The sequence below is a fragment of the Hippocampus guttulatus genome, chromosome 17, assembly GCF_054856545.1.
Source record: "Hippocampus guttulatus isolate MCC_2025c chromosome 17, RoL_Hgut_1.0, whole genome shotgun sequence".
In the NCBI taxonomy this organism is placed as follows: Eukaryota; Metazoa; Chordata; class Actinopteri; order Syngnathiformes; family Syngnathidae; genus Hippocampus; species Hippocampus guttulatus.
Window position 1 is genome coordinate 6,283,300 of NC_141277.1, and position 13,461 is coordinate 6,296,760.

At 43.1% G+C, this 13,461-nt stretch overlaps 1 protein-coding gene and 1 long non-coding RNA gene across 2 annotated transcripts; both read right to left on the reverse strand.

Moving 5' to 3' along the window:
• Positions 1–7,816: 7,816 nt before the first annotated feature.
• LOC147191747 (uncharacterized) lies at positions 7,817–8,624 on the reverse strand. Its single transcript, XR_015103550.1, has 2 exons — positions 8,365–8,624; positions 7,817–8,281 (listed from the first exon to the last, which is right to left on the reverse strand). It is a non-coding gene; the product is annotated as an uncharacterized LOC147191747 (long non-coding RNA).
• Positions 8,625–10,093: 1,469 nt separating this feature from the next.
• mtfp1 (mitochondrial fission process 1) lies at positions 10,094–12,885 on the reverse strand. Its single transcript, XM_086135965.1, has 4 exons — positions 12,750–12,885; positions 11,832–11,959; positions 11,384–11,616; positions 10,094–11,171 (listed from the first exon to the last, which is right to left on the reverse strand). Exons 1-4 carry the CDS (start codon positions 12,817–12,819, stop codon positions 11,105–11,107), a joined length of 498 nt encoding a protein of 165 aa, XP_085992091.1. The 5' UTR covers positions 12,820–12,885; the 3' UTR covers positions 10,094–11,104.
• Positions 12,886–13,461: the final 576 nt, after the last annotated feature.

The following is a 13,461-nucleotide window of genomic DNA, read 5'->3' on the forward strand; positions in this document are numbered from 1 at the left end:
CGTCTTACATTTCCGCCGTATCGATTTGATACGTCAATAGTGACCGAATCTTGTTGAATGAATCGAAAATGGGACAAGGCAGCGCCACTCTGCAGGTCAACTCAATCTCGCGTCGACCGCGTACAAACCAGATTTGCACGTGGAATGATCTGCGGTCCGCATCTTCACCGAAACAACAAAGATTCTCGACGCCGAGGGAAAAAAGGAGTCATTAATCATTTATCGGGAGCACTTATCATACTGCATTACGGTCCGTGTGTTTGTATTCGCGTGTCACGAGAGCGCGCCGGGGTTTCCGACCATTAACAGAAATGTTAGCGTCGCCGGCAAACTTCCGGACGATTACTAAAACCCTTGCAGCAGAATTCCCCCCCCCCCCCCCCTCTGCGTTAGCATATCCGTCTTTTCTTCATGCTTAAAACGTATGACGCCAGGGATTGTTTTGATGTCTGCATGTCAAGCCTTTGAATTAGTCAAAAAGGATGACGGGCTTTGTTCGGAGATATTCAAATCCAATTTTTAGGTGACAATCATTTAAAAGCGCCGCCAAGATCGAGCCACGTTGTCGCAAATCTTATTTCTTAAGATGACACTTTGGGATACAGTATTTACATTACACCCCCCCCCCAACACTTTTGCGAGCAGTCCCACGCAACATGGCAGCATTGATTTAGACTTATTTGTTTTATTAATCGCTTTTTTATTAATCTTTTATTAATCGAATTAATCGCTCCATCCTTTCTACTAAAGCGAAGATGCTACCTTTATGTGGAAATCTAGCCCAGCTATTTATAGGCCATTCCTTACTTTGGTGCCACGCGACTTTACTGGGAAAAACAGACTGCCCCCCCCCCCCCCATCCCACCCCACCCCGGGTGATATACCAAAGGCGTCCAATGATACCGGTGCAGTTCGGACATGAATCATTTAACGGCGCTTCATGCATGAGAGGAGACGTTGTTGCGCGGTGCCACGGAGGGAGAGGAAAAAAAAAAGGGGGGGGGGGGGGCTTAAAGTCCACTGATTCCTCCTCGAGCTGCTGGGGAAAGATAAGCATCAGATGGATGAGCAGGGGACTTAGCCTGGCGGTTATTGATCCCGCTGCTCCAGGAATGATCCACAAGTCATTCGGATAACCTTTATTTTTTTTTTTTTTGTCCGATAGATCCTTAAAGACTTTATAACGAATAGAAGACGAAACAAGAAGATGAAGAAGAAGCGGCACATAGAGGTTTTTTTTTTGTGTGCACTTGGCGTGGCGCTGATGGATGAAAATCAGATCAGTCTGAAGAAATCCGTTTCCGTACGTCGCGCGTTTCCTTTGGTCGGGATAATGGACACTTCGGATACACGTTGAATTCACTCGCTGAGCACATCCAGAATTCAAAACGGTCGTATTTCCAATCATCTGACCCCATTGAACGGATTGCCAGTCATCTGTTCAAGCCACCCCACCCCCCCAAAAAACTGATGTATTTCTTCATTAGAAAAATAGCACTCTTCAAGATTGTACAACAAAATATACAGTACAATAAATGACAATTGATTAATAAGCAATTTCATAATTTTGCCACATTTTTTTTTGTTTTTGCTGTCACACAATGGACGTCACGCTGCTCCTTCCAATGCGCGCTACAGTATAATACACATTCGATCTTCGCAGAGGATAAAGAATGTACGCCCGTGAGTTTTGTTCTCCGACATACTGACATTGCAATGTGGTGCTACGCCATTTTCTCAATCCCAAAGGCTGAAATTTAGGATATTTTGAAAATGATTCACATTGATCAAAAGGGTTCATTTGTCTTCAGATATTCATACTCACTTTGGTGAATAATTTAACCCGTCTAACTGAAGGAGAGAAACTGTCTTTCACATTATATCCTGGTTCATTTGCCTTCATTATTAGCATAAGCCTAACCTAGAAGAGCAAAACATTGATGCACGATAAATCCGACCTTGACAAAATACTCGCATATTAAGTCGGAATTTTTGGGGGGCAATTGCTTCTCAAAATTGTTCAGCCATAGTCTGAACAATCAGTCATAAACGGGGTATCCTTTTTTTTTTTTTGTATTTGCTGCACCTTGCAGCCGGATGAGACGATCGCACATGGATGGCGAGCGGCACGAGAAGCAATCCTTCTCCGTGTTTCCCTTCATGTTTTTGCACACCGTTAACTGCGGCGGCGCTCATTAATGATTCAGGACGAGCATATTTCAAGGGAATATGCTCGCATGGACACTGAAGGGTGCTCATCAGTCATATTGTGCTCCCTGCATGGACCCCTCCTCCTCCCCCAATATACACACACACACAAATAGCCACTTGGATAACTGCTATCTTCATCAGTGATTGATGGCTCACCGGGCGCTAAGTTAACACACGGCCAAAGCAAAAGCAGCAAAGTCTGGCCATGATATCAGATGAGGGCTTTTGCTCCTCTTTTGTGCAAGTGCGCGACTACCTCGCTGGCATTTCCTGGAGCGCGGCAGAGTGTGGCTGAGGAGAATAGATGGTGTGCATTATAATGAACACGGGCTGACACCACCTCATCCATCACGGCACCCGGCAAAGTTATAGTAGTGGCAGAGTGAGAGAGAGAGAGACTTTAAATCACAGAAACGTCTGCAAGGTCTAAACTTTGTTGTTGTTGTATTTTCATTTTGAGCAGCCCAAGTTCTTTGTTGACGTTTTCCAGGGCAGACTTCTTCTTGCTTACTATTTGTCATTCCTGTCATGTTTCTGTACCCTGACCCTTACTTCTACAATCACAACTCTGCATTTGGGGGGCAAGGGGCTGAGCGCGCCACCAAATGAAGTAGAAAGCGTTCAACCGAAGTCCGCATTTCAGTTCATTGTGGCCATTTTTTTTTCTTGCAACATTTAGTCCGAAACAAAACGTCATCATGCAGAGAGCTGGAAAACTACACGGGTGGGTACACGACTGTGCTCAAGGGCCACATTCGATTTTTTTTTTTTAATTGACAGCTGATTTTTGCTTCGAGAGAGAAAGAAAGAGAGAGAGAGTTGAATAACCGAATACAAAAAAAACACAAGTGCAAAATTGACACCTAGTCATTAGTCTAAATTACGACTTGGGGGGAAAAAAAAAACCCAGACAAAGACATCCAGGATTGTTCTTTTTCTATTGTAGTCATTTACCGTTTGTGTAGTCACGTTACAAAGACAGCTCCAAGTCACGCTGAAATCAATATGCCGCACAAGCGCCGTCACAACAACGCTTGCCGGAGTGAATCAACCCAGATGTCAACGCGTGCACGCCCCAGGAGCAAACCGCAACACCGCACACTACACACGTTGTGCTTTGGTACAACAACAACAACAACCAAAAAAGTCACTTTAAAGCACTCTTGTATATTTAAAAAAGAAAAAAAAAAGGAGAAGAACTAAAAGAAGAATAACGGGCACTCCAGCGCGATGAGATTACGTCTCATCAAGTCGCTTCTTTGGCTGCGATTTGCATGTGAAACGAGTGCATGGGGGATGAATCAGAGCTCCCAGAGGGCGTGGTCGAGCAGATAGACACCGCATCACATTCATGGCGCACGCAGGAAAGTAGGACTCGCAAAAAAAGCTTCCTTCTGTCAGCATCATTTTGTGGCAGTACAAATATTTTAACAGCCAATGCCCATCCTTGCAAAACTTGGATGATCCTAAAATATACCGTAAGACGCCTTTACGGGAAACTTTAAAAAATATAGAGCTATTTCGGAATGCAGAAGTAACGATTGGTGACGCTGAACGCACTGAAGTAAATTTGAGACTTACAATTGAGGCGTCTCCAGGGCGCCGTTTCCTCACGTGGTCCAAAAAGTCCGGGCGACGGCCCTGGAAAGCAAAAAAAAAAAAAAAAAAGACGAATCAACACATTTGTGAGACGTTGGAACCGTATTTCCTCATATGGTGGCAGGGTGTGTTGATTTATGCAACCGCAGAGAGCATCGAGCATCTATCCCGCCCTCTCCCTTAGCACGCCACTGGATGTTAAGCATTGATATCAAACTCGATTTCAATCTGACATGAAACCCCAAATATCAATGGAATTAACATCGCAAATTGGCGGAATTTTGAAAAACGTTGCACAGCCCGAAGGTTAGAGCGCGGCCTGCTTGCACGGCACATTTCCACCGTGCCAGCGGAGTGACATCGTCCGAGCCTCCGTGTGGGAGAGATTACCACACAGGGCGCACACTAAGTGACCGGCTTGGCGTTTCCGCTCGGCTGCACAATCTGATGCCACCTGAACAGAATATCAGCAGGAGCCTTGGAGCTGCTCATACATTATGTATTGCTGAAGGTCTGCTCCGTTTTCATGTTGCCTCTAATTCATCGCACAGAGAGCCGGCGGAGAGAGAGAGAGCACGCGGAGCTGTGTGACAACCGTCAAGCATCAAATCATGATAAAGAACTGTCATGTTGCCGTTTTCAAAGCATCGCTCACTTCCCACATTGCGGCGCCGTGATTGGCAAAATTAATTTAATAACATTGGCGATACGAGTCATCTATTCTCCAAGCCTCTGATCCTTTATTTATATCGGAATAGCATTCATATTCATACATCAGGGATGGACATTTAAACGACGGAAGGGGGCCGGAGGGGGCAAAATGGTGCCATTTTTTTGTCAGCGCGACTGGGGAGGGCCACATAGGGGCTGCACACTTCTTTACCAAGTTCATGCTATTAAAAAAAAAAGCCAAAATATGTTTTATTGAATCAATGATCAATTCATCTATTATATATTTTCATCAGAAAACATAACAGATCCACTCATCGAAAAAGGCGTCAAATTTTTTCTTCCCCTCCAACACACAAGTTTAGAACCTCCTCATGCATTTCAAACGAACTCTTAACGGTTCTTGGAGTAAAAAACAAAACAAATAAAGTAGAAATACTGTTAACGTGCTTTTGAGATCAGCGTTGAAGTGGCAACTTCGCTCGAAATCGTTCATGACCGATAGCATCTCTAAGCAAACTCGGCAGATAGGTTGATGTTGAAATTGAAGGATACTGTACTGTAGTAATTGATTCATCGTTGTGACTGTTCAGTATTACACTCTGATGGCCAATGTGGGTACACCAAAAGGAGTAACACATTGAATTGGATACACTATGAAAGAGTGCTATTTTTCCTCGTTAAAAAAAAAAAAATTCTTTTTTTTGGGGGGGGGGGGGGGCTGGGGTGACTATTAATGGCATTTCTATTCATTTCCATGGGGAAAGATGATTTGAGTTTCAACCAGCTTGGTTATGGAATGACCTCAACTTGTGTCTTAGGGGAACTACTGTACAGTCTGTCAAATTTCCCACTCCCCCCCACCCCGTGCAGAGAGCGTTGATCATAAAAGCCCAAGCCTCCACGCGCCTGCCCGCTCTTTGTCTTTTCACGGACATGTTTATCCGGCGCCACACCGTGCCGTCGCGTCTTCTTGTGTCGACCTGTTAAGTTTTCCTTAGTGTTTTAACGTGGCATGGTGGTGTTTTTCTACCCCCCTCCTCCCCCAAGCGGGAAGACATTCATGGAAATCAATCCAAAAGGTATCGCCTCGTCTTTGCCTTCTCAAAACCTAGCCTTGTGGTGACCTCCATAAATCCACAAGGCAAGCATTAAACATTTCAGTTAGTGCCCTTAAAGTGGCCTTTCCACAAATATGTTCCTACACTCAAGTGTGTGTGTGTGTGGGGGGGGGGGGGGGGGGGTCATTGTGTGCGTGTCTGCTTGTCGCCATCGGAGGACGGAGATGTAGAAACCACAATTGTGGCGGAATACAATTACTATCAATTGACCATGACTAATGATTGTGTCAAATCATTTAATTACTTGAAAGGGGGCTGACATTTTTACTCTCGCATCATTGTGATGAAAACAAGGATCTGGAAATCTACATATTGATATATTTCTGTCATGACAGAAAAGATTGAGCAAAACAACCCTGACATGTCTTGATAAGAATTTGAACGGTTGTTCATTTATTTTTGTTTTTACGAACGATATTTTCAAATTTGACAACTTTATATTAAAATGTTATGATTTCTGCCTCGCGCTGCCTTTTCCAGGAAATAAATTCTGGGTTTTGACTGGCTGGAAGTGGCCTTCCCCCATCCGTTTGGCTGACTGGCCAATAATTTAGTAAGAGCACCTGATGCACCGGTTGGCGGTCTGTTGGAAAGAAGAAGAAAAAAAAGGCGAGAAGTTTGACTATTTCCATCTATCAATTACCTGTGACGAAAATTTTAAATGCATTTTATGGATCTCTTGTGGTCATTTTTTTGGTTGTATGTTGAAATAAATTATATTTGCACTCATTACAAAGAAGTATTAAATTTGACATTACAAAGTACCGGTACCAATTTTTAATAAATGTCAAATTGAAATGACTCCATATTGTAATAGTTACTATTGCTCCGATTACAGATAACTTTTAAAGTAAGCTTCAAAAACAGATGGCTGATTTTTTTACATAACTGCAACTGACAATTCTGACCCAATTCAGTCAGGGGCAGCCTGAGGAGAATCTTTTTTTTTTTGTAAACACTTGCAAGCCAACAGGCACCTAACTGCGTATTTATGAATGATATTCGCCCTTGAGAGGCTCACATTGACATCTGCGTATATATCCATCCATTTTCCGAACCGCTTGATCCTCACAAGGGTCGCGGGGGGTGCTGGAGCCTATCCCAGCCGTCTTCGGGCAGTAGGCGGGGGACACCCAGAATCAGTTGCCAGCCAATCGCAGGGCACACAGAGACGAACAACCATCCACGCCCACACTCACACCTAGGGACAATTTAGAATGTCCAAACAGCCTGCCATGCATGTTTTTGGAATGTGGGAGGAAACCGGAGCACCCGGAGAAAACCCACGCAGGCCCGGGGAGAACATGCAAACTCCACACAGGGAGGCCGGAGCTGGAATCGAACCCGGTACCTCTGCACTGTGAAGCAAAAAATTACATTTATGAGTGTCTCTCAAGTTTAGACTTATTTTTGTGTATCTGGCTTCGTGGAAAACACTTGTGGGTGGGGGGTAGAATTAAGCGTTGAGACAGATCGGGAGGGCTGGGGAGACAAGGAAGAATAAGGAGGAGAGACGGAGGTCTTTCGTCCACTTGTGGCCTTCGCCAAGCAAGCACCAATCATATAGGAACGTGACAATCGGAGTGACACATGAACAATGGCTCCATTTTTCAGACCCCTGTGAATAGGCCGATCCATCACAGAGGGGGGGGGGGGGATTAATTCTATCACCAGCTCCCCCACCGCCACCTGATATTGCTTCAAGGGGGACTCGTGAGTGTTGTAGTGGAATTGATGGGAATCTGCTTTTTGACTGGTGGATTCATTTCTTAGACCTCAAATTTATGCAGATTTGATTTTAAACTTATCGTAAAGCAAAAGACTACATAGCCTACTTTTGTGTTAATTTGGTTCCAAGTTTGGAACCAAATATTTTGCTTCTGACATGTTGTAAAATAAGAGCAGTATCGACCTCTGCTGGTCGTTAGATAAAATTACAAGGATTTGCAACATTTGGAAGAGATTCGACTAGAAAACGCAATTTCTACAGAAATTGAGTGGAAAAAAACTATTTCAAAAGATTGAATTAACATGCTGAAAATATGCATAAGCTTGATGAAAAGTGTTAAATATTGAAAGCCATGTAAAATCTGATATTACGTTGAATGGTATTTGTGAAAAATGTGCAAAGTTTGTGAAAATGTGGAAGGATACAGAATTACGAAAAAAAAGTGTAACGATTAAAGTAAGGTCATTAAAAAAACTGATTCCTTAGGCATTCACACAAGGATTTATTGCAATCTTGGACAAAATAGTGGTCAAGGGCCACATTTGAGGTTTAAAACAGGCAAATGGATCAGTATAATCCAAATATAAGCGTATCAAAATATTTAATAAAGACATTTTCTATCACAGATTTTGGTTTGAAGCAGGTCTGGACTAGAACTTCCACAACTGTACTACATGTTTCTACAACGCTAGAACCATTTTCCTCATCATTATAATAAGGTGCCTCATTCAAAGGAAAAGAAATCAAGTTTATTTCGTGCATTCAATACCAAATGATGTCGCAGCCTAATTTTTATCGACTCAAGCCTCCACTTTATGAGGCTGATAATGAATGCGACCCCCTCTCCAGACACACAGGTAGTAGGCCGTGCTCACACATCCCGCGACACACACCAGCAGGATGGCCACCACCACAGCCACCTTCCACATTGTGGATCCTGCTTTTTTCTCATCTGGATCATCCAAAACAACAACAAAAACAACAAAACTAGTTAAAAGGCCACTCAGGGGAAACTAAAGTTAAGCATGACATTACCTTTCGCCTTGACAAGCAGCGGTTCTCTTGTCGTGGTCATCGGCTTCTCGGGGTGTGGTAGTTGAGTGACGCTGTCGACCACCACCGTGCTCTCTGGCATCATCAGGATCAGGTAGTCTTCGGAGGACTTTTGAAAAAGCGCGTCGAGTTCTTCATCCGGCGAGTTCTCTTCAGAGAAGATCCATTGGCCCAGGATGTGTGGGGGAAGGCCTTAAATATATACGGGGTTTATTATTATGTGTCTTGTGCAGCCATTTGCCGTCGACGGAAAATGACATCACAGTGCCCAAGGGCTTGTAGGCTCACCTGTTTTCTTCGTTTGGTCACGTGACATTCACAAACTGAGCCTTTTAGGGCGGGGCTAGGGAACCCCGGTTCCTCTTGCGCCACATCATGCCCGTTTTTGGATCTCTCCCTACGCCAACACGCCACATTCAATTGTTCATGATCGTTTCAGGCCTCGAGAGAGCTTGCTGATGAGCTGATCATTTTATCAGGTGTGTTGGAGGAGGGCGGGATCTAAAACAGGCATGATCCGGCTCTCGAGGAACTGGAGTTCCCTTCCCCTGCTTTAGGAACCGTGTGATGTCATTTTCACTCGACAGCAAGCGGTCAAATGTGTGTCCTCAGCGAAATAGTTTTCCCACAAAATAAACAATGGTGCAGAAAAATGCATTTTTTTTTAAGCATGAAAAGGCATTTTTTAAGCAAGTCTTTTTCCATAAACTTTCAAATTAAACTGATTTAATCTCAAGCCAACGCTTCACTAATCAATTCTCCTGGTGGACTTCCAGAAGTCTTAAAATTAGAATTGTTTGGTTTATTATTTTTCCCAAGTGTCAATTAAACGTGAGCAGTTCTGTCTTAGCTTGTCTGCAAAAAAATAAAGCGAGCAGGGAGCACACCTCTTACCTCGATGACTTCTTAATGGTGTGAAAAGTGCCAAAAGCACTAAATGAAGAAGAAGCGACATGGCTGAAGTGGGAGTCGGAAGATGGCATTCTTTCTCCTTAAATGCAATGCCTTCACTCAAGGAAATTGGCATCAGCTGCAGGTCGATTAGAAACACTGGTTTTAGTTTTTTCAGTTAAAAGCCGGGAATCGGAGGGGAAAAAACCTAGGACACCACAATTAATGGTCTAAATAGCAATATTCTGTACAATATATGGAATTATAGTTAGTTGTGTTGTCAGTGGTTTAGAAAATAAAGCAAAAATATTTATGTGAGGTGTGTATGTATACATACACAATCCAATACAACGCTACATACTAAAACCTCTGCCTTACAAAAGTAATATCTGGGTAATAGTGTCCAACTTCACAGTATCATACTGAGAGCTTATGCATTATGATTTTTCCCCCTGAATGCTAACTCTTGCTCAAGAAATTTGGGGGAGGGACTTTTAACTTGAGTCATTATTCTAACACCCAGTTCCACCATCATGACCAATAATCAAAATAATAAATGTTAATCAAAAACAAGGCAGAGGTTTTATTCCTGTACTGTGCTGTTCCATGTTTAAAAAAAAATAAAATGTAGCAGCTCTCACGTTATACAGTTTGAACATTTAATTCAGTTCTTCTTTTGACCACACAAGTGGTAATCATACCACACTTTTGAGTTTCACTCAGTACTCTTTACCTAAGTACAGTTTTTAGCTACTCCAGTACTACTGCCTGGGCCAGTGAAGTATGAGAGCATCTGATTTAGAGTCAATAAAAACACACATTATGCACATCATTTTAGTCTTTAACAACAGTTGCACAAAAGTTTTTTCCTCCAGTGTTGACAACAGTAGGGGAGTGTCCACTTTGACTTGCGGTGCTTTAATGTTCCGTGAAATGAAAATATCCTAAAATGTAACCCATCCCCAAAATCCCAACACAATACAAAGAAAAAAAATACCTGTACAGTATTTCTTTACATCAGTGACATGCAGCCACACAACTATCACAAGTAAACTCACATATTAACACAGAATAGGAATATAGAGTATCATTAGGCTCCCTTTTCCTCACTGCTTTTCACCAACCACCACCAAAACATGAAAATAAAGGTATAACAGCATTCACCGTTATTGCTAACATGACATATAAATAAATTCAAACACCCCCAATGTTGTATGAACTACACCCTTTGTTGCCCCATAGCAGCTATTCCCTTGCATAGCTTGTAGTTTGCGCACCTGTAGTCCCCCGCCATTCAACACTACAAACAGCGACATTGTACTTGAAGATAGTAACAAATTAGATAGCAGCGATGAATACGCGTGAAGTTCACACATTCACAGTACCATTATCGCCAAAGTGGAGTAAATTGCGTTCCCAGTGCGAAGCTCAACGGCTCCCATGGCTAACAGCTTGGTACAATCAAAGTGCGGCAATGAAAAAAAGTACCAGATGACATAGTTTGTGAGGAACAAGGTTGTTCAATATTGTGGCAGACTAGTTCATAGCAGAACCACAATGTATGGGTGAAGGAGAGGTACACAAATGCAGATTTTTAAAATAAGACCAAGATGACTGCGATGAAAAATGTGCCAAGTACCCAAATATCGGTCTGCTTGTATGAACGCTTACAGCGAAATGCATCCCTGCCGTGTAACATTAGAAGAACCTTGACTTGACAGTCAGAATAAGACCGCAACACTCCTGCTTAGTGGTATATACAGTACAATGTCAAGAACGACAAAAACATTTTTTTAAATCCCTTTTCTGCTTCAAGCCTTTTAGTGCCTTGTTATTCCTGCTTCTCGCTGTGACCGTAGACCTTCCGCAGGCTCGAATCCAGCAGGTAGTCCACAGACCTGCAAGGTGCACATATGGTAAACAACAGCAGTTACACAGTTATGTGTTATCATTTAAAGACCTGTTGTCACTTAGAATATTTTTTTTGTTTGTTTATTCTTTCAAAGGATTGGATGGCAACGTCAACTGCATGGCTTCATAAAGAGCTTTTCCAGATTAATTAACTTTTGAAGAAAAGTGTAAAGGGGAGTCGGGGAGGGGGGCATGCTACCTGTCAATAGGGCTGATGATGAAAGGTATGGTCGAGAGGCCGACGGCCGTGGTGGTCCACTTGCGCACGGGCAGGGGCAATTTGGTGGCGCGGCCCAGCAGGTACAGCGTGGCGGCGCACAGGCGGTTAATGGTGAAGCCCGGGATGACGATGGAGGCCAGGGCCTGCCACACGAACGTGTCAGCCACCGCTGCCGCCACCCGCGTTGTCTGGCCTGGCTCATCCCCGTGCGCCTAAATGAGTAGATGAAGAATCGTGTTGTACTATTGATGTGCCGGAGGAAACAAACATTGATTAATCTCCGGGGGAAGCTTGAGTTTGCCACTTGTCCGCTGAAAATGACATCGCACTTGTTCAGGGCTAAGGTCACTGAGTCTGGTCATGTGACATTCACAAGTTGAGCCGTGATTGGCCATCAACTGCAAGGTACTATCCCAGTCCGACTCACCAAGGCTGCTTTCTTGCCTTTGTCCACAGCATCAGCGGTGACGTAAGCAGTGGCCACGGCGTAGCTACCCCACACCAAACTCACCGGCACCAGCGGCCGGAAGGCCTCCCCCACCTCGTTGGCGTATCCTGCGGAAAGGGGAGGCATACATGGTCAACAGAAGCAAGCCTGTTTTTTTTTTTTTGTGACAGATAACTTTATGTCTTTGTTTCTAGCAACTGTTATGCTTCTGTAACATCCTGAGAGCTCAAAGAATTGATAAGAAACTGGAAAAAAATGTAAATAAAAATTCGATTGTAAACACAATAAATCTGACCTTACATTTTAAATAGAAATTAAGGTATTAAATATGAAATGAGAAAAACTCAAATTACCCATTCTACAAAGTAAATAACAGCCGTGATTTCCAATGCACGTGAAAAACTATGAACAGGTAACGCACAAAATGTTACTGCAGCGCAAATGTCCTTCAAGTTACTGTTTACTGCACTTAACCCTACCAGTGGGACAAAACCTGTACTTTTAAAAAAAGGCTTTGTTATGACACGCAAGTACACAAAAAAAAAGATCCACGCTCAGGAGTTGATGACTCCCGAGTGCTGGTGAATCACAGCCTGAACTTGCTCAACTACTTTGGTGTGACTGAGCTGCTAACTCCGACAACTCACTAGCTTTACCATAAACAGCTCGGATAAAGCGTCAATGCATAGAAATGTGCATGTCGCTGCATTGTGCTACAAATTGCCCTTGACGGTAAACGTTGCGACATATATCGATTTTTTTTGACAGCCGTTCCTCGCCACAGCAAGTTAGCTACCTAGCTAGCTAGCAGCTCCAGGGTCACCCTGTTCCCTCGACTTATTCATGCGTGTGCTTCAATTCCGGTGGAGAAGTAAAAAAATAAAACACCTGACCCACCAAGGAAGCGGACCCATGTGTCGCGATAGATGTCCACCGCTTTGTTCGTTTTTTCTTCCGTCATGTCCATGCTTCCCTTCGCCGTGATTTACTCCATCGCCTTTCCAATGCTCACGAACGTGTAGAAAGCCGACAGTCACCGGGGATTCTCGAGGGGGCGTGGCCTTTCTGTCCGCTGCGGCTGTCCCGATTTACGACGGTCGAGTTTACGAACCGAACCACAAGAAGGCACTTTTTACCTTAATTTACGGCGTTGGGAAATGTCACTTTCAAAATGTGATTATTTCATATTGCTACGCTCTTGCATCTGAAAGTAATACGTTTCGTTTCCAATATTACCACAAATAATATAAAACGTAACTTACCATCTATAAAACGCATTAATTTTGCAACACGCTACCCCACACTAGTTATTAATAACATAAAAGTAAGCACTGATAAATGTTATATTAGATTTAATTTGCTGCATTATCTCTGTGTGAAATTTTAAATAAATATTGATTTACACAAGACCAGCATTATCAGACATTCTTATTTTAAAGGGCAATGCAAAGTATAAATGTTCTTTGCAATAATGTCTTCTGGATTAATTTCGTATACTTTCAAAATATACAGTATGTCATTAATGTGTAGCACAATGTACATTTTGTAATAGCGTTTCTCTACGGTCACACCTCTGTTATAAATCTAAACCACTAGAACACATGTATTG